The sequence below is a fragment of the Odontomachus brunneus genome, unplaced genomic scaffold (assembly GCF_010583005.1).
Source record: "Odontomachus brunneus isolate Ranch 3 - 2012 unplaced genomic scaffold, Obru_v1 Obru_scaffold_043, whole genome shotgun sequence".
Taxonomy (NCBI): domain Eukaryota; kingdom Metazoa; phylum Arthropoda; class Insecta; order Hymenoptera; family Formicidae; genus Odontomachus; species Odontomachus brunneus.
The window spans coordinates 790,855-812,686 of NW_022639493.1; the positions used below are offsets into that span (position 1 = coordinate 790,855).

At 46.7% G+C, this 21,832-nt stretch overlaps 1 protein-coding gene across 4 annotated transcripts in view; it reads right to left on the reverse strand.

Moving 5' to 3' along the window:
* LOC116844593 (homeobox protein homothorax) overlaps positions 1–21,832 on the reverse strand; it is a 550,706-nt gene that overhangs the window by 464,495 nt on the left and 64,379 nt on the right. For all 4 annotated transcript variants that reach the window (XM_032816349.1, XM_032816350.1, XM_032816348.1 and 1 more), the window contains exons 3-4: positions 17,417–17,558; positions 5,469–5,519 (exon numbers count right to left, since the gene is read on the reverse strand). In XM_032816349.1, coding sequence (XP_032672240.1) covers positions 5,469–5,519; positions 17,417–17,558 — 193 coding nt within the window. The remainder of the gene's footprint in view (positions 1–5,468; positions 5,520–17,416; positions 17,559–21,832) is intronic.

The following is a 21,832-nucleotide window of genomic DNA, read 5'->3' on the forward strand; positions in this document are numbered from 1 at the left end:
ATATATATATATATATATATATATATATATATATATATATAAATTGTATGTGTGTGTATATATATACACACATATATATACACACAACTTATGATATAATCGGGTAATCGATTAAAAACCGAAGAAAAATCTGTGTTTTACTTATTCAAAAGTAATTTACATTAACGGAAAGCACACAAAATATCGGACTGAGAATACGATGTTTTCACACGTCGAAACAAGATATCTTTATCATCAAAATAATCATATTGTACTCTTCTTATACGACTATTATAATCAAAATAATCATATTGTACTCTTCTTATAAGACTATTATAATATTTAAATAAAATTATAAGATTATTGAATTAAAATTATAAAATTATAATATTTAAATTATAATATTCAAGTAAAATTATAAGATTATTGAAATTCAAGACTTTAAAATTGTTCTAACAAAATAACATATCGTTGCTTATGTATGAAATAACGATTGTTAATTTGAGCATATTAATTTTAAATGAATAGAGACGACATGGGACATGACACATTTAAAAATGTAATCTCACTTAAAGATTAATGTGTCGAAAATAGAGATATCTTCCAAACAAGAATTTCCTTTTTTTCTGTGCAACGAGTCCTGAATGTTTTTTTTCTCGCGGAATATTCTGGACTTTGAAATATACGGCAGGACTCGTGTAACGTATGCGCGGCAATTTCGAAACTTCTACGCAAGCAGAAACAAAAAAAAAACGCAACTTGGATGCAAATAAATGCGAAATAAATTTGACGCAATATGTAAAAACGTCGTGTATTTTATCGGGCGCTCGGCGAACGGCAGCGTCGCTTCAACAAATGATTTAGATTGCGGGCAATTTCACGTTACTAAAAAAAAAGTGGAAAAAGAAAAAAACAAAAACAACTGAAGAGAGAGCGTACTTTGACATCTGGCGTATCTGGCGATATATCGACGCGATGTATTAGCTCCAAATTGCATTTACTCTACATGCGTCGAAGTCGCGTCTATGGGAAGCAGAGTGGGCCCGAAAATTGGAATGTGCGAACGGTAGAGAGTTCAAGTTGAAAATGGGACTAAAATTTCGACTGTCGCGGGCTTCTTGAAAGGAAAGAAAAGAGAGAAAGAGAGAGAAATCGCGATGCTCGCGTTGGTGCATGCGCATGCTAGCCGCACAAGAACAACGACGGATCGCGACGGGCGCACCGCAATTAATATCTGAAAAATTAATAACCCAGCTAATGTCACTTCTTGCACACCGCGTGGCGTCGCGCCGCGAGTAAATCACGAAGGCAAGTCCGACCGTCCGGCGGAGCGAAGAATGCCCTCGCAATAATAATTATTCTCCAAACGCAAGACCGGCAATTAGCATCTCATTGGCTCATTTCTCGCTTATGCTAATGGGAATATTATTTAAGCGCGTGTGCGAAGGGCTGACTCTCTCCTCCTTCTCTTTCCCATCTCTTCCTCCTTCATCTCGCTCTCGCCCGCTCTCTTTCTCCTTCTTGTCCACTCGAACGTCGGCTTCCTCTCCGCGCGCGCATACACAGTTTTGTGGCTGGTCGCCTCACGTTGCTCGCTTTGCCGCCTTCCGCTGCCGCGAAAGACGCGTCTCTCGCCGCGTCTTTCCTTCCCTCGTCCGTCGTTCCGTTTACGACGGGAGAAGAGCTGGGACGGAACGCCGTTCTGTCCGCCCACGTGGTGTCTCCTCGCGCGGTTTCCCCGTTTAGCCTCGGCAGGAAATTCCCCGCGACTTACCGGAACGCGCGAGAGGCCCTTCGTCTGAGATCGCGTCAAGCCCTCCCGAATGTCTGCAATCGCTCGTGAAGAGATCCTCACGAGACTCAATATATATTCGACTTTAAGAGGATGGATTTTACTCCTTCTTCCGTTTTTCTTCGAACAAGCGTGTACCACTACACGTGTAGCATTTGTAGAAATAAAAAAAAGAGAGAAAAAGAAACAAAAAAAAACGAGTGAAAGCATCGAACAAACAAAGAAATCGCCGGTGTCGGTCTTTGAAGTACTGTTGAACTGTTCGATTAACCGTTGTTTGTATGGCTTTGCATGGATTTTACATTCCGTTTGTGACGATTGCTCGACGGCGCTTGTGAGATCCGGTTTTATTCTACTACGTGCTTTCCCCAGCATGCAATTGTTTCCTCAGGCCAGAAACAGCGGTCACAACCGCACCGAATTTTCCGCACTTCGGAGCCCCTTTCACGCTCGCTCGGCCGTGCGTAATGGAAAAGAGAGGAAAAGAGAGCGGAGGATGTACGAGCAAAGGTCTCTCAATCGTGTTCCGGTGGCCATCGGAGAGATCTGGCGAAGAAAATGTCGGTATCGCGCTCTCTGTCTCAAGAGAGAGAGAAAGAGAGTCGCCGGCTCAGAAGGCAATCTCACTCGGTGACTTTTCCGTTCTGCGAAATTATCGGCAAAAAAGCTCCGCTCGATTGGCGTTCGCGGGACGCGCGAGAAGGGCGGGAGGGAGGGAGGGAGGGAGGAAGGATACCTCTCTTTCTCTCGGAGAAGATAGAGAACGGCAAGAGTACGAAGAGGAAAAGAAAAGAACTCCGGAGACTTTGAGAGGCCGAAGGAAGGAACAGAATGCGAAGGGGGTCGAAAGGATGGCAAGCCGTAGGAGAGGTAGAAGGTGAGTAGAGAGGCGAGAGGGAGTAGGTGGTGGACGAGACAAAAAGCGCGAACGTTACGTGCCTCTTCTTTACGATAGAGGCTCATTGCTCGTAGATTGCGATTTGCCACGGACGTAATGAAGCCACGCCAACCTTCCGCCGGGCTTCCTACGACGACCGGTGAGCGACTACTATGCGCTGCTGCGCGGTTACCGCACCGACCGACCAACCGACCGACCAACCGACCGACCGACCGGTGCAACGACAAGCGCAGCCCCGAGCAACCCTGAGGAGCTGTCCCTTCTTTCTAACGCTGCGCCGCGGCAGATAGGTTGTCTGCTTGGCGGCCGCGCCGTAGTAGACGATTCGAAAATTTTTCTCCGTCGAGCCCATTTAACTCCCTCGATTTACTACCCGTAACACCTGCCAGAGCCGGCTTTTTGCAAATGCACGTCGCACGAGGATAGCCGAGAGCTATAGACGCGCGCGCAAACGGCACCAGAGGGAAGGACAGCGCGGTCGCGCGGATGACGTCGCTACTTCCCACTTCTCGTGGCGCAAAAGGAACATAAATCACCGATGATATTTGCTTCTTATGTGATCGACCGCGAGTTAATAGATGAAAGCCTCAAGCGCGAGTTCCAGAAGCAGGAGTCCGAGGAGGGCACATTCTGCTGGAATATGCGCGATGCTTCTCGCGCGATTTTGTCACGATCGTTGCTATCGCGGACTAACCCAAGCGTTTTCACTTTCGCAGTTTCTGCATGCGCGGCGTTATTTTCGAGCGAGATCGGTCGACAGTTGTGACAACGCTGGCGAGAGATCCAAGTTGCACCTTGCACGAATATTCGCAACCCGATGCGGCTGTGACGAGGCCAGGTAACGGACGTGACGTTTCGAAAAATTGTGGGCAACGGTGCGAAAACAGCGTCGACGAAATGCATTCCTCGTCGCCACTCTCGCTTCCTCTTTTCTCCGTGCAAAAAAAAAAAAAGGGAAAAACAGCCGGCTAAAATAAGCGTAAAACAGCAATTTGGCAACAACTCCGTGCGCTGATCTCGAGAAATGTAGCACTCGAATATTTTTCAATAAAAATCGTCCGTACTGTAGTACACGGCTTCTCCCGTTCGAAAATATCGATCTTTGTATTGCGTGGGAATTAAAGTATACATTTGTCGGGTGTCGTGCTTATACATCCGTCAAACAAAACTGACTATTGATCCTAGGGATTTAACAATTCGGCAAAAAGCAACAATTCAACCGCATTCCCCGGTACAACTCGTTGCAAACTTTTTCTCTTTGTATGTTTTCAAATCCATTCGATCGAATTTTGTTAATATCGTGCGCGTCCCATCCCAGGTAGAAATATTATATGTATTAACTATGTATATGACTATGTGACTTCAACTGTATTAACGTATTATTTTTCGTTGATACCAAAATAACGTTATTTCAATATTAAGCGATACTTTTCGATTCGTGTTTCAGAGTTGTCAAAGGAATTTGCCGGGCGACAGAGACTTTCGCGATTGCACGCGATGAACAAATTCTCGCGAAAAATCCCGCGAAATAGCGAGGTGAAGTGAAAGAGCCACGTCAAAGGCGGCACAACGATTCCACGAGGAATTCCTAATGATGGATCAGTCCTGAGTCGTCCTTAGCCACCACCATCACTAGCAGCACCGGTGAGGCCGCGTGTGTACGCGTTCCCGCCCGGACTCCGGAATACACTCGGAGTTATTTAAAAAGCCCACTCTGCCCGTTATCTCGATCGGAGAGCGCGGAGGGTCGCTTAAAATATTTCTTCCTCGCGTGTTTCGAAGATCCGCCGAAGGTTCACTCGAGGCAGTAGCAGACAAGGAGAATAAGAGAAACAGACGTATCCGTCCGTGGGGGAAAACAATACCGTAAGGGGCAACATCGCCGCGTGTTAACCCGACCTCTAATTATCGCGCTATGAGTTACGTATGCGAGTGTTACATCACCTATCTTTCGAGCGCGCTGCCATATGCCCGGCGGACCAAACCGCCGCGGTGCTATCCCACATATTACAGACCACTTATTTACAATAACATTTCGGTCGGTCTTGCATAAAACATTACTCAGTCAGTCGATTCTATCTGTTAATGAAGGAAAAGTTAGTTGGTGCCGATTATATCGCCTTAGCCTCGTTCATAAAATGACAGAGGAATTCGGCACGATGGTTTGTTCCGGTCAGTGGGGCGCGCGCGCGCGCGCACACACATACACAAACACACACGTGCACCGTCCACCTTATCGTCCTATCTCATAACGAATGTATCCGCCCACACGAAATATTCGTGTATCCGCGTTTCGAGCGACCAAGTGACGGCGAACGGAGGTGAGCGGCTGACGCCACTGTGTGTTCCGTTAATTATTCCACCGTTGGAAGAAGCGCGGAACGCTCGCGCGTCGTTGCTTACTTCCCGGCTCGTTATTTCGTCGGGCCGACGCAGCCGTATTTGGGTATCTCGACGGACGATCGCCCGATGAAATTGAGCGATTAGGAGCCGTCAGGGAAGACGGAAGAACGCGACTTCTCGCTATTTACACACCGCTGCACACCGGATCGCATCTCTTCGAGGCGTCTTTCTCGCGTTTCTCCCGGTTTAATTGGTCCCGTAATTAAGCGTCGATGCCCCAAAGCAGCGGGATAACACGATGTCTCGCGATTTTCGCGCGCGCCATTCCGAAGAGAAATCGCGCGAGAACGAAATTATGCGCGGAGATAAGCGGTGTATCGAGGGGACACCAAGGAACGTCTCTTCCTTCGCGCTTATACGCGCGCTCTCGTGCCAAGTGAATAAGGAAATACTCACTAGCGAGTCCACCTCCGGATCCGCGATGTAGTACGGCTTCTCTTGTCTGATCTGCAACACATGGACACACATGTATGAGAGCGTTAATAATTGGATCCAGCGTAATTGCGGTATTAAAGCTACACGTACGATCGTATCGCGGTGTATATGCATATGTGTAAAGGGGATACACACGCGCGCTAGCACACACACACACGCAGCCAAACCTATCCTCCACCTCTCGTTAGCCTCTCCTACTACTCCCTCTTATACCTCCACCTCCTTCTCATCTTTCTCTAAGCGATTTCCTTCGCGTGCTTCCTCTTAATTGGACCCCCACTGTTCGATTCGTACGTACAGAAACGGAAACGCGTCGGAGAACGCGATGGAGTCGCGGCGGCGAATCAAGGAGAGAAGAGAGGAGAGAAAGAGGGAGAAAGAAAAAGAGACGACGTGAAGAAGTCGGAAAGGGCGTCGAGATTCTCCGACATTTCCGTGACGCCACACGCGAAAACCCCCGAAGAGGAAAATGCCATGCTTCCGGGTTTTTCTGGCGGAACCTCCAAGTTCTCCCCCGACTTGTTAAGCGAAACGCGCGAGACGAATCTCGTCGGTCAGCGCCTGTCATCTGATTCTCGATGTGCATGGAATTCACGAGACGGGGCAAGCGCTACGCCGCGCCGCGACGTCAGATCGAACGAACAGATTAGATCCTGCAGGATATCGTTAACTCTCTATGGGGCCAATTATTTGCGCCGCTGGAAAAAGCACGCTGCTGGCCTGCCACGCCGGGGAGAAATTAATTACCGAACGGATACATATCTCCGTCGATTCTTTCGCTGCGCGCCCCGTCTCTCATTTCTACGTCCTCGAGAATCGTAGAAAGAAAGAGAGAGAGAGAGAGAGAGAGAGAGAGAGAGAGAGAGAGAACTCGCGCGCGGAGGCTCTTAATGTTACTATAAATATATCCACCGTAAGTAAGTTCTCTCGCTTATTTATTCATCGCGCTACGTACGTGAGCGCATCAGTGCCCAGCCGGGGACGCAGTGCGCGGATTCTTTCGGGAAGGAACGACCCTTCGGTATGTACGGCGTCGAGAATCGAGAAGAACGGCGAAACGCGAGATACAGTCAGTCGGCAGAAGCGCGTCGCGCGCGTTTGCCTGAAAGAGAAAAAGAATCGGATAATGAAATATTGTCCGCTCGCAAGAATTCCCAGGCAGGAGACGCGCGTATTCATGAGCCGGAATTCTGAATGGGAATCGTCCTCGGGCTCTCCTCTCCTCTCCTCTCTTCTTCTCTCCTCCCTTCTCTTCTGCGCCGGTGACCGTATTGGTAATGAAGGCGTCTCACGCGACAAAAATACTGTCAACTCTGTTCTCGTGGGGTGACGCGGGGGGGAGGACTAGTTCTTGCACACGGCCCTGTCATCGCGCTTTTTCGACCTAACGCCATGCAGGTAGGCAAGATTACAATTTGTAAACAGTCCGTTCCATTTTCTCCCCGAGCGACTCCCTACTATTCTACCCTCTTCTCTCTTTCCCTTTCTCCCTCCCTCCCTCTCACGTCAGCGTTCGTTGTTCTTTGCGCGCCGTTTTTCCCGAAACGAGAAGCCGGCGGTTCATATGCCGACACGTGCTGACGCATTCGTAAGAAGACGGACGGTAGCCCGAGGTAAAAAGAGACGTCATGTACGAAAGAGAGTAGAGTTGAGAGAATCGACCAGATTAGCCGACGTTTGCGGTAACGTATCCTATTTAGCTAGCGAAAAATTTCATTCTTATGCTAAAAAACATTAACAAGTCAACGTTAGAATAACGAGTGAGCAACCCCGTAGGAATAATCACAATATAATTGCGCGACGGTATAAAAGAATTCGTTTTAGTTATCATACAAAATTTTAAAAATAAATAAAATAAGATGCAAGCCAGAGACGATTTATATAGTGTTAAAACAACGAATGAGGGATCCCGTGGAAGGAAAAATCACGGGTGCCATCGCACGCCGACGGTGTCGAGAAGGAGACTGACCCGGCGCGAGAGGGTGCGGGAATGTTCGATGAGAAAACAAACAGAGATAGATGCGTATAGAAACGTCAGCAGCATTCGCTGGCTGTGTCGGGCGGAGGGCGAATAACTCAGCCGCGATGGTGGTAAAAATATTGCGCGATAATATTTAGAGAATGCTCTCTCGTTCCGGCACGCCGGGGTGTCTGTTCGGGTACGATCTCGGCTGCACCACGTACGAGAGCATCACACGGAGGGCAGATACGTACACACGCTGCGTATTTGCCTGCCTTGCTACGTACGTGGCATTAAGGCTTTCGTGGTGTGCGCTGATCTTGCCGAGATATACACGAAACAGCTGCTTTTGGACGTTGCTGTCGCCCTGCCACCCTCTTGAACTCTTCCCTTCCAATTCGGGAACTCTATGCAGGCCGAAACACGCGTCTCAATAAGTGACACGAATAGATATTCGAGACGATACCACGAGCAGAACTTTCCAGATCTTTTTTAATTGCACGAGACTAATAAGTTTTGAGACGTTTCATTTAATTCAAATGCTACTGCAACGGATGCGTATCAAGTCAAGATCACTAGTAGAGAATCAATTCCGAGGTTGCATTTCCACAAAAAGTTTATTCAAAAGAAGTAGATACTAAATCGGAAGAAACGAATATTTCAGTTTTCTGTGACAAACGAGACCATTGGAGACCATTGATTCTACGATATTCTAAAATGACAAATATGCGTATTCGACCGTAAAGAACACAAGAACGAACTATGACGAATGCGAACAAAGTCATAGAATAATGTAAAATCTCGAGAACAGGATAAATATTCAAGGTTACAAACTTTTGAATGTAAAGATGATTCTAAAGAACCATAAAAGAAAAGAAACCGTAAAGAAAAAAGAAAATCTTGGAAAATGACCAAGGAAATGGTAATGACCTAAATTAAATATATACATCCTTGCTTTTAAAGAAATATGCAAAATTAAACACGTCCGTCAAACAACTAAAGGGTAGTTGATTTTTGCTCACAGCTGGTGGAAATATTTGCCGAAGCGAGGAAAGAAGGAATGTATACGCCGCAGCACATACAATGACAAAATATTTCATTCTTTATTCATTTTTCACGCGCAAAGAAAGCAATTCAAAAGGTTGAAGCCTTAAAAGATTTAAAAGGCTGAAAGAATCTTTCTTCGCAGGTAAAAATCCGAAAGAAGCCGAAATAAACGACTCAACGAGTTTCATAGAAACCCGAGATATTGCGAATAATCCCCTGGAAGATAATACTTGACTGTTACCTCAACTGCTACCTTAACTACCACTTGTTCGGCTCGAGTAACGACTCACTCCGCATACTTTCAGCTAATTGTTTTTCTGGCCGCCAATGGCTTGCCCGGCATAAAGACAAAACTACCGACAGATCAAAACTCACGATACACACGGTCCAAGAGCGTGACCGGCCGATGAACGGCCACACGGCACGTGGGGTTTTTGCAAAACGCCACGAGGAGCGACATAGTCGTGGAGTTACGCGAGGAAGAGAAGGAAGATGAGAAGGAGGAGGAAGAGAGTCGTGGCTGTACGCGTGATAGCGCGTGATCGCTATCGCGTGGTAGCGCACGTCAAAACGAGGCAGTATTTACGCTAGAACGCGATAATTGCGAAATTGTGGCCTGACGAGACCGCCGGCGATAGCCGCGCCGGTGCTCGTAACAACGGAATTAACTCGCGCGTATGCGCGCTGGATGTTGAAACGGTCAAAACTGGAAGCGACCGAAGTCGCGAGAGAGGCATGCCGTCGAAGAGAACCGTTTGGCAACGAGATTTCGATACTCGGAAGCTGCATAAATTTACGACTTGTCGAAGCTACGGTGAAATTTCTCTTTTTACATTCTGCGAATTTCGGCACGTTCGTAAGGACGCTCCTCGCGACGTCGTAACGATCGGCATGCAAGAATGTCAAGATGAATAAAAGATGTATTTAATATTTTATACGTAGGAGAGGAAGATCGCACCAATCGAATGAACGATCAATTTTATTACTGAATAAAAATCTCGACTCGATCGTCGTCAGGACGAGAGGATTTCGAGCATCATCTCCGTTAACATTGTAATTTCCGACCGAACGTACCGATTGAAATTCTCACGCCATCACCGTATCCGCTGCATATGGTGAACGCGTTTCGTCGTATTGCCGCAGCCTAATTCGCCGATGACATCGCGATGACGTCATGAAGCGGAAAACCGGTCCGATGTGCGGTCGCGCGTCTTATTCCGCTTCTTACGTGGCTTTCGTTTCGTTAATTGGCTTCGAATCGCCGTTAAAATCGAGCTACTACCGCGATCGCTGCTGCACCGGTTCTCGTAACGGCTCGTTGCTGGACTTCTACACGTGGATCGCGTGATTAGATTACCGGAGCGAGCATCGAAAGAGACAAGTTATTCTTCAAAATAATACTTGTCCATTAAAGAGAAAGACAGAAAGAGAAAATTTTGCTCGTTATTTCGTGCAATGCAACAATTGCTTTGGAAACTTTTCTTAATGATTCTAAACAATCACGAAGATACACTGTGAGATTCAGGTAGCGTCGTAAAAAGAAAGATAATTTTTACTACAATATTTTTCCCGTATTTAAGGTTTTAAGAAAACATTATTTGAAACATATTCTGCATTAGTGTAAGCAAACATGCTATTAATTAGTACTAACCGAATAAATACTTTTTATTTCTTAGATATTTTTCTCTCGGGTGTACGACGCGTTCATACTCTTTTGTCTTCTTTGTTTCATATATCGAGTCCGCAATCTGCGGAAATGAAAGGAAGAAAATGTGCCGGACGCGAAATAGCGGGGAGATTACGTTGGCAATAAGGTGCGTTTGTCTCGCGGTCGCATTAGGCGGCGCATCACGGTGCGGGGGTGGTATTTTACGAGGGTTTAATGTCCCCGGAGGTGCATCCTAATTGTACCAATAAATCCCGATAGGATCCTTCTCCTCTCGTTTCTCTCGTTCGGTTCTTAGCGCGCGCGTGTATGTAGGTGTGTATTTGTATTTGTGGATACGATGCGAAATCGCGACGAGTGTACGCGCGCCCACGTCTCTCGTAGTCGAGCGCTTCATCTCGGCACTTTCCACTCATTGTTCAAGACGCAATTACTACCGGAAAAATTTCTCACTCGCGGCTAACAGCGCTGATATCGCGCTCGTACTTTGCGACACATGCGTATCGTGTAACCCGTGAGCTTAATTCGAACGACAGATTGAATAAATTATCCCCAAGCAGACGAATTATCCCCAAGCAGATTTTTCCACGGCGAAAGTGTGACGCATACGCAGCTTTTCCGGCTGAGAGACGACTAAGAGAGAATCGATATTTTCGCTCAGAGCATAACAGCTAACAAAGCCCCCGAGAATAGTTGCGAAACACTGCACAAAGAATAACATACAGAAACAAGGTCAACTAACAGCATCGTCAAATATGTCGAAAACGTAATTTAATATAAAATCAATCGTAATATAATTTATATATCTATTTATCTACATTCATTTCTCTTTCTCTCTCTCTCTTGCGCGCGCGTTAAATTGTCTCAATTGAATGATATTTAACACAGTATCGAAATAACGAGTACAAATCCAACGGAGGTAAATCATTGATCAGCTCTTTCTCATACACGAACGTTAAATTTAGCTGCTTACAAATAAATACATACTAGATCGAAACTACCCGTCACACTCGAGCGAACATCGTCGACGCTCATTTGACCGACCGGATTTCAGAGGAGGCAACGAGGAGCACGCACAGCCGCGAGCGACGAAGCGCGAGCAAATTTTTCGACGCGGTCGCCGATGATCTCGTAAAAAAGGAAAAGAGAGAGTATGAGAGAGAAAAAAAGATGCCTCTTTCGGCGGGTAGCAAAAAGAGGGCGTAACAAAGGCTCGGCGCAACGCGGCACAGCGGGATACGACCGATGGCACGTTGCAGCCAGGCAACGTACGTCGAAGGTTGAACTCGAAGGCAGGCAACGTGTGCGCGCGCGAATCGAAAGAAAGAAAGAGAGGAGAGAGGTCGCCGAGGGGACCGACGGGGGTAAAGGGGACGAGATGAAGGGGGAGCCGTGCGAAGGGCAGAAGGGAGGCACACGGCGAAAGAGACTGGAACATCGCAGCCCCATAGGGCACACGATGCGGGGACCGCACGGGGGGATAATGGTGGACCCATTGAATAGATCAATTTACAATGGCAGAAAATGAGCAGCTCCCCCACCCTCCACCCTTCGTCACGACGCCCTTCTGGCCCCCGAGACCCCCACCGCCGGTGCCGTCGCGAGTCGCCCAAGCTCGACTCTCCACGCTTCGCCGCTTCTCACGACTCGCCGGCCGCCGTGGTCGGGCCCCGACTGAGGGTCACGCATGCGCTGCGCTTCGCGACAGCCATCGAGTATACGTCCCATACGTACGTAAGTACGTACGTACGTATGTACGTACGTACGCACGCACGCATGCATGCACAGCACGATGCAGAGCGGCGCGGCGTGGCACGCACAACGAGAAACGCGAAATAATCCCGCACGCAGCGTGCGGCCCTTTTGTCGTACGGCCCTATTGCCGCGGTGATACCGACAGGAGGGGGCAAATGGGGGGAAGCGAAGAGAGGGAGGTGGAGGAGGAGGAAGCGACACGATCGAGGGGTACACAGCAAGGGCTCTCTCTCTCTCCCCCCCCCCTCTCTCTCTCTCTCTCTCTCTCTCTCTCTCTCTCTCTCTCGCACGACATGGCACGCCTTGAAAACCGCCGCAAGAGGATTGTCACCTGCTTATCTACCGACTTGCATCGTCGCAGTGTCGCGTGTGCGTGAGAGACGCGCGACGACGCGCCTAGTGACGGCCTTCAAAACAATGTCCACTTGAACATCGATGCTGCCCTTCGGCAGTGTATTAACGCTCGCGCGAGTATCGAGCGAGTGTGTTATCCGCTCGACTGAATATGCATGTACGGGGGAAGCTACAATTATATATTGCGAAAACGCGCTACTCGTCGTGTGTATCATTATACACGTCTTGCGTGTGTGTTATTATTCCTTGTGCACGTTATACTTGTATTACGTGCTCGTACCTCGTGCTAGCGCAGGCGGCTCGAGGACAACCGGCGAATTTGTCGGGAAAGGAGTCGACAGTCGGAATAACGGAATTCACAAACGAGCATCCAGAAGGACACGGCCGAACGACTTTTGTCAGATGGTATTGGCCACACGTTGTGAGAGCGTGTGGTTTTGCAAATGGAATTTGCTCTGAGATACAGCAGGTCAAAGTTCATTGTCCGCAGCACACAGTCCGGAGGGAACACGCTTACAAAAATGTTTATTCATCCGGTGAATCTTCCACGACACTCAATGCTTGCTTCCTTGCAAATTCTTTTGCTCTCTTTATGCTTGCTCAAATTATTCGAACAATGATACGAGGCGACGGTAATTGATAATAAATAATTTGCCTTTGAATGTGCAGTAAAAATATGTGCACGAAAAGAATTTTGTAACCGGAGAAAACACTCCGCAGCAATTTATCCTCACATGTGCTGTTTATATCTTAGGAACTAAAATGTACTACGTTTTCAGCGAAATTTATGTATGCTCCCCAGCAATATCAACTGACAAGTTTATTCCCGCACTACTGGAAACAATAAAATTAAAAAAGATTTATATAAAAACAATGATATTATTTCGGTGCATAAATAATATTGTGCAGTGCGCAAAAAACAGAGAACAACGATACGGATTCAATTCGAACATTCCGGTCTCAAGTAATTAACACAACTACTCAAGAAGACAAGATAATAATGCGTGAACAAAAATCTATTCGCGCCGCGCCTGACTCCATATCTGTGTTACGTACAGGAGAGAGAGAGAGGGAGAGGATTCGCGAGGGAGACTATTATCCGCCGTATATAATTTGTTTATCTACTCCGGTACGCGGCCGTAATCTCGGAATTAACGCGAACAGGTACGCGACGGAACGGTGGCGGCCGAGAGCCGGCCTTTCGCGACGCGCTAAACCGCGTGCCGCTGTTAACCGCGAATTTTAGATACGCAATTTTATTAACGAGCACGCGCGCATACACACGGCGGGGGGGAGTCGAAAATTCTGTCGCTAATATAAGTTAAAATACGAGACCGAAACGAATTTCGAGCAAGCCAACGCGAAACCGACAACACGGTCAATGATGGTACGCACAAGCGACATTGCTTCGCGAGTGAAACATTTGAAGGACTTGGCGTAATAATACGAGAGAGAAAGAGAGAGAGGGAAGAGAGAGAGAGAGAGAGAGATACGCAGCAACTTTACGAGCCACATATTCGTTGAAAAATGCGCGGTTAAATGACTGCTAAAAGGATTGTGCTAAAATTTCGGTATATCCTACTATCGCGACATTTTTATTCGCTATTTGATCCCTAATTAGGATTAATAACGATCACTCGGCACCACGTCAGATTTACGACGTTCACCGATTTTTCTTTAATACAGAGGGCAACGAGTAATCCGCCGTATTTGTAAATTGTATCCTTCCGAACGTTCGCGAGATGTATCGCGAGCTGATAACGTTAAATCGAAAACAACGCTTTCGAGTATTACCTTGATACGCGAAAAAGGTTAACGTATCACTCACTAAAATAAACGTTGAAGTATCTGATTAAGATAATGATCGTCGAGTGCCGATACAAATCAATGAGACAGAGTACCCCGCACCGTGCTCAACGATGATTTTGCACACACTCTAAACAGATATATACTTAGACAACAGCGATGATTCCTTCTCGACGTTGCGTTATTTGGATTCCCTGACGAATAATTAACTCCCTGACTCTCGACACGAGAGAGTGCATCACGTTGCGCTTTTAAGAGCCCGGGATAAAGAAGGAAGATTATACCGGATCGTTGCTCTTTACCTACGTTCTTAATTACCGAGTGTTTAATTGTGACTGAGAGTTCGGCGCGCACATACTCGAGACGGCGACAAGGGGAGGGAGAGAGGGAGAAAGAGAAAGAGAGAGAAGCTGGAAAAATATCCAAGTAAACGACGAAGCGATAGATATACGCGGCACCGTCGCGAGGTAAACGTCCCCCGTGCGCGATCACGAGCGTCGCTTTCCGTCGTCGTCGCCGTCGTGCGCGTTTTGAAACGCACCTTATGGCGCGCCTTATTAAGATGCAAATGTCATGTCGGAGTTTCGTAACGTCAACGGAATATATCCGCGAGAGTACGCGGAGGCGGCGTCCCGGCGGCGGTGTAATAACGTCGACACGCTCGCGGATAAATAACGCGGAGAAAACTCGAAGAAGCAGCCATGGTCGCCGCCGACGCCGTTGGCATCCTGGCGAGCGGTGAGAGAGCGCAGCGTCCCGTCGTTCTCGAGAGCTTGAGAGAGAAAACGAAGAAAATATGAAAGAGAAAGAGAGAGAGAGAGAGAAATAAAGAAAGAAAGAAAGAAAGAGACGCCGTTGGGCGCGCATGATTATCTCAGGAATCTCGATACGCCGTAGATTCGGAGCGTTTTTATCGCTGGAAGTTTTCGGCGTTCAACCGCGGCAAAACAATGTATACACACAGACCGCCGCCACCTTATCCTACCTCGCACGGCAAGGCTTAACTCTTATCGTTATCTCGACATAGCGCTGCCTCAAAGCCGCTGCTACCGTATTACCGACGACGCCCTATATTTAGACGCGCGTAAGTCGACGAATTTTTTTCTCTCGCAGCGCTAATGAGAGATTCGCGCGCGCAATCTCGCGAAAATACTTCCTACACCAGCGAAACGGAATTCGTGCTTTTCTCCTCCTCCTCCTTCTCCTCCTCCTCCTCGTTGTTGTGCGAGATGTCCCTTAAGAGAAGCGCGCACGTGCGCGCTCATCTCCGTTATCTCGATTGAGAATTTTAATTAACACGTAATCCTATTGTATCGAAGTCCAGCTGTGACCGCGCGTACAATGCTAACGCGAAAATAACCGCGGAGGCTATCTAACAGCTGTCTAACGGTGCAGCGCGGGCGCCGATAGCCTTCAATCTAAATGTGCTGAATTCGTTTGCATCGGTTCACCATAAGCAAACGAGCACGATAACATTTTTATTGCCCGTCCCGTCGCCTCGGACTTAATACACTGTTGTCGCGCGCGAGCGCGTTGATATTTTTAGAAAATACGGGAAAAAGGAACACGAGGCGACCGCGAAGATAAACATTTCTCACTCACTCGCTCTTTTTCTTTTTCTTTCCTGCTTGACCAATTTCTCGATCGATCATTAAAAAAATTCTCGTCAGCGTAAATGTGAGATTGGGTGAACGCAGTTCAATGTACGGCTTCTTACGTAGGGCTCGTTGCTACGGTAATTCATTCGATATCTCGAAAGTAGACTATGTCACTTTGCGATATAAAAATAGCTGGAGGTAAACGCGCATGACGCGGTCAGATCTATCACGGAACAGTCCGCGTCCCTCCGTTTTCCGGCCGGGGGAAACGACGCGAATCGTCGTCCACTTTTGAGGCTGCTGCTCCCTCATCACGGAAATCTCGACTGATGACGTCAGAAGGATGACAAAACGCATACCAGAAATTCTTGTGTGCCAGAAATTTTCAAGTGAAAGAATATTTGTATGAAAGCTTGTACGAAATCGCTTAAGCATACTTTGTAACACGCTCTGAAAACTATCCTTTTTCCTTGAGCAATAAATAGCCGCGAAATTGACGTGACACTTTTTCTCTTTAGCTCGTCTTCTTTCACAATTTTGTCCAAATTGAAAACAATGTGCAAGAACTTTCGTCATATTGTTTCTCGCTTCTGCTTCACAGGTCAGAATGGCCACGACGAGTACCCAGGAGTCTCAGTTCTAATCTACAATGTACTCTTTTCTTTCCGTTTTCTGTCACTTCTGTCGTTTTCTGGCTTAAGGCTTAATGCCTGATCTACAATATGCTCTTTGCTTCCTGCTTCTTTCTCTTTATCTCTTTCTGACTCAAACCTTAAACTTTAAACCAGAAAAAGATAGAATACAAGAAACAGAACGCAAAGAACATATTGTAGATCAGGCTTAAAAGTCTGAAAAAGGCAAAGGTGAAGAAACAGGAAGCAAAGAACACACCGTAGATAAGCTTTTACGATGCGCCGAATTTCCCGCGCGAGAGCATACACGGTGATGATATTTGAGTTGGTTAGTCGAAAGCACGCGGAAACGCGCACTCGGAGTGAACTGAGACCTTCGAGAAAACCGAGGATCTACGTGCGCGCGGTTCTGGCAGGCAAGACGGCAAAATGGTACGTTTTAAAAGGTCCAAATCGTTTCACGGCATGCGGCCCCGCAGGCTCTCGGGTTACCTACGCGTGTCCTTGGGGGGACCTGCCTCAGGTGAGCTGCTCAGGGGAAAGAAGAAAAAATAGGAAGGAGGGAAACGCGTGAGCGAGTCTTCCGTTCGTTGCCGGTCTAGGAGCTGTATATACCCGAGGTCCTCGTTCTCTCTCTCCCCCTCTCTCTCTCTCTCTCTCTCCTCTCTCTCTCTCTCTTTCTTTCAACGGTAATCCTAAAAATAAGTCCCACGGCGAATAGGTAGGGTCCTGCCTCGATGCTCGAGACACGCGGATCTACTGTTGCGGGACGGAGAAACGGAGTCGCGCCGTGACTCATGCGAATGCCCGAAAATCGCTCCGGGACATTCTCTCACGGAAGAATCGCACGACAGAATGAAACGTTCCCCCGCGAGGATTTCGTTCAGCGCGGGAGCTGGAGAATCTAACGGGACACGATCCACGTGATAAAGTACACATATCGAGCCCGGCTTCTCGCTCTTTTATCGGTTGTCATTGCTCACCTGTCGAGCTTGCGTTCGCGATTCTAATCGTCGACTCCAGCTACAACAACGACGCGCGTAACGCGCAAACAAATAGCATGCATTCAAACACATTTGTGACGGACTCACCTGTTTTGAAAATACGGCGATATCCTCGTTGAAGCTTTCGGACGAACAGACGTCACCACCCGCTACACCAGGTTCGCGCGGCGTACACGTCGCCAGTTCGCACTTCTCGAATATGAGCGCGAGCAGCGGGAACAGGGGATGTCTGAAAAGAGAAACGAGAGAGCACTTAAACAGTGGTTTCCAAAGATTACGGCAATTACGCATAGAGTACGCGAGAGCCAGATATTATAATGTTGGCGAGAGGCGTGCGCGCATCATTTCGCAAAAGCGACGCCGTCGACGATCTCTGGAGCACGGACATGCTAATTAACGATCAACGATCTTTCGGGCCTCGCACAACCATCTCCCTCCTTCTCACCCCCTCTCCCTCCCCAGTTCCCCGTGTCCCGATTCGTTTCTGCGAAGAGCCGATAAATTATTCTTCGACGCGCTCGCGTTGTTACGAAAGCCGTCTCGACGCTTGCGAAAGGAGGCGCGCGCGTTGCGAAAATCTCGAGTGGAACACAGCCGGGGTTCTTGATGTAATTAATTCGTATCGATAATCAGTGGATACCGCAAGGGGGGGAGGGGCACCGCGATCACCAGAGAAACATTATCGACGTGTCTCTTCGCGACTTCAATTTCAATTTCAATTTTAAAACTTAATTAATGAGAACAGAATCCTTTGGTGTACAAAATTGCGGGACAGAGGAAAGGTATATATAAATTGACAAATTGATCAAGTTGCAAGTGCAAATGCAAATTTACGAGGACGAGACACGGTGCGAAATCCGCGGGCGGATTACATAGCGACCTGTGACCTATTGGTGATTAAGTGAAGTCGAGTAAGTGAACATTCAAACATCAAAGTCCAATACTCGAACAAATGAAGCCAAGTTAACCTTCTGTAACGCACTTTTTTGACATAATCACATAACCTGTGAGTTACGCGTCTACACTGAGAAGAAAATGTTTAGTATTTGCAACTATGATTAACTATGATTACTGTAAATTATAGTGAAGGCACTTTTTAATTATTCTTTTTATTATATAATAATGATTTTGCATACGTGTTACTATTTTACTGTAAAAAATCTGGTTGGGGTCAGAAATGATTATAATTTTAATCAGAGCAATCATTCTTTTTCTTTCAGTGTAGTTACTCACTTGAATCTGATAAAGTGTACGTCACATATCTTATTATTATAACAAATACTGCAAGCTGTTCATTTGCTCGATTACTGGACAGGTTAGCGTACGCGGTGAATCTGCGCGTCGCCAAGACGATCCATTCGCGAGAGTTACCTAATGCGCGCTCGCGTTTCTCGGACCGCCAAGGCATAGTTCGTGCGAAAAAAAGCGATCCAGATCGTCACAAAGTCCCGTCCATGTGCGAGCGAGCGAGCGCGCGGCGGTAGACCGGGCGAGCGACCGACCGACCGCGTTTTTCTCTTATCCGCGCGCGACTTTTTCTCTTATCCGCGCGTGACCGACGAGCTGGGCCGCCTGTTAGCGCTACGAGGACGCAATTAAGTCGGACAACCGTGCGGCAGAAGAAGCGAAATCCGGCGTGAAGCGCTTAACCGAAAAGTAGCCGCGGCCGGAGGACTCTTCTTTCCGCGCAGCGCGAGTGGAAAAAATATTTTCTACGTGCAATCTCGAGTGAATAGGTGCACGCGTGCGCGCAACCGCTAGAATTCGCTTCTGCGTTGCGCAAAAAAAAAGGAAAAAAGGAAATGACACGGACGCGAGAGTCTAGGACACACCGGTTCTCTTACTTCCGAGTTGTGTTGCACGTCACTACAACGACGAAGCGTTCCTTTTTTCTTCGGCTGCACGGTACGAGATGTTAATTGCGCACATTTACATGCGTCTTCATTATCGCCGTAATTATACGTTTCTAGCGATACGACATACATATGTGAGACGTCAACGACTTGGGTGTCTCTCCAGCGCGGACTAAGTTAGTATTAACTTCTCTTTGCCACGATTGCACATGCAATCTGGTATTTTGTATCGTTTGTGTTGCATAAACGAGAAGTAGGGGAAAAAATCTTGCCTCTAACTCTCACTTTTTCCGTAACACTTTTCCAGACTAACGCTAACGTCCAAGGTACTCAACTACTCCTACGAGTCATCTCTTTTTTTCTCTTTGTCTCTCTACCTCTCGCTCACTACATCCGGCACGAGACGATATACATCCACGAGCAAATTGAATAATGACGAAGAATGATCAATAATACAAGGCGCGTGCCTCTCCCTCTTTTTCTCTGTCCTCCTCCTCGGAATAAAATACGCGTTCACTGGAAAACCGCAAATTTGATGGGTGGTGTTTGTTAAATAATGAATGGACAGCTGTGAATCATTTTTACTTTCCTTCGCATTGCGCGTACGATCGTATCGATCTCGACAGATCGAATCGTCTAGAGACACGAGTCGCGGTCCGACTGGCATTGTTAATCAGAATGCAAGCCATTCGCGGAACATTGACACGTTCACGCGTTGTTTTCAAAGCCGTGGGCGAGACGAATGATGTAAGCCGATCTGCCCACGAAACTTGCGTGACAATTAGATTGCACCGATATAAATAGAAAATACAAAAGGGTCCAAGATTTCTTGACGTCAATTTAGTGGAGGTCGGTCGTAGTGGTGAAATGTGTTGCACACCGTTACACACTCATTGAAATGATCTCGATATCAAACCGATGCGCGAGCACAGCGATTCGTTTTTGGTTTGCAGCCGGGTTATCGTGGAGGAACATATTATAGATGTTACGAATTCTCTTAGAATCGCTCCAAAACGCAAAGCGAGGAGAGGTTGTCGCACCGCTCGATACTCCTACGAGCGCGTGTTACACACAAAGTACCAGCGCTTACCGACGTGGCATTAGGAGGATAAGATAAGATTAGGGGCGATGCTAGTGCAACAACGTTGCGAGGCCTTAATATCGAGGTTTGAAGCCGGCGCAACTCTGCATGTTCTGGAAACAATTATTAACGCGTCCGCATAATGTACAACTACTTGTGTGTATGTGCGTGTTTATGTGTATGTGGTGCATGTGTGCGCATGTATGTACCGTGTACGTATGTATGATACGACATAAAGACGCGAGGAATTTTTCGCGAATATTTCGTCTCTCGTGCGGCCCGCGTATTAAAACGTTTACGTTACATTGTCGAATTGCTCGCACGAAATTTAACATGCTTCACGCAACGCACGGAAGACGCGGGTGTATTTATAGATGGCCATGCAAATTGCCGTCCACGTCATCTTGAAGTTAAACGAAGCTTACATCAACTTCTAATTTGCGTCCATATCATTAACATTCACGTCGGAATTTGTTAAGCGTATTCGCCCGTATGTAAATTGCCGGCTTAAAAGACACAGTTGGACAAGAAATGATAAGTATCTACATATAATCTAAATGCAATCACTGAGGTAATTTTCCACGGAAAACAACGCATTTAATTGGTATGCAGTGCAGTTCAGGACAATCTACCCACGAATCTGCTGCGGCAGCGCGACGCCATTCGGTGTGTATGTTTAAAAAAAAAAAGAAAAAAACAAAAATATTATCATTTCGATGACGCAACCCAAGTCGAAATTCTAGCCCAATTTTCAATCTGAACTGTTCAATATTCTGAAGGATCACAGTGTAGGTTTTATTCACGTGAAAACTGAAGTCGTACTTAATGTCTCTAAAAATGCATAAATTACTTGTAAATTTTAAAGAGACTTTAAACTGACAAAACTATACATTGAAAGAAAAAATATTTAACAAATAAATATTTATTTGATAGGTACCAATATATTTACTTATATGAATATAAAATGTTCTTCAAATAAGAAAACATTTTCTTAAGACTTTAGCTTTTCATGAAAGCAATTATTTATTCTGTTTAAATAAAACAATTTTGATCTAAGTAAATATATTACTAATATACACAAAATAAAAATATTATACTTTTTAGATCTTTTCTCTCTAGATTAAATAGAATCAAGGGAGTAATGTAAACTTAATGTAAACTTTAGAATATCAAAATAGCAGTTACATGGAATACTGAAGTCAAAGGTAGAATGAAAATTTCGATTCGGGAAGTCTGAGAATGACAGTGAACTCCAATAAAGATCCGTAATACAGGTGTATTTTGCGCAGCAGCTACAGACTTGATGATCAAAGACACAGTCAAAACCGGACGAATTACATCGAAAAGAACGGAATAAAAATAGGCCGATTCTGTGATGGACCCGAAACGCGTTCGGCGAATCCCGTTAACGGCGGTCATCAACGAACAGACGATCTCAGCGCTCACGCGGCTCAGTCCGAGACACGTCGCGGGATTATATACAATTTCAAAGACGGCGGTGAAACCCTAGGAGGGTCTCTCTCTCTCTCTCTCTCTCTCTCTCTCTCTCTCTCTCTCTCTCTCTCTCTC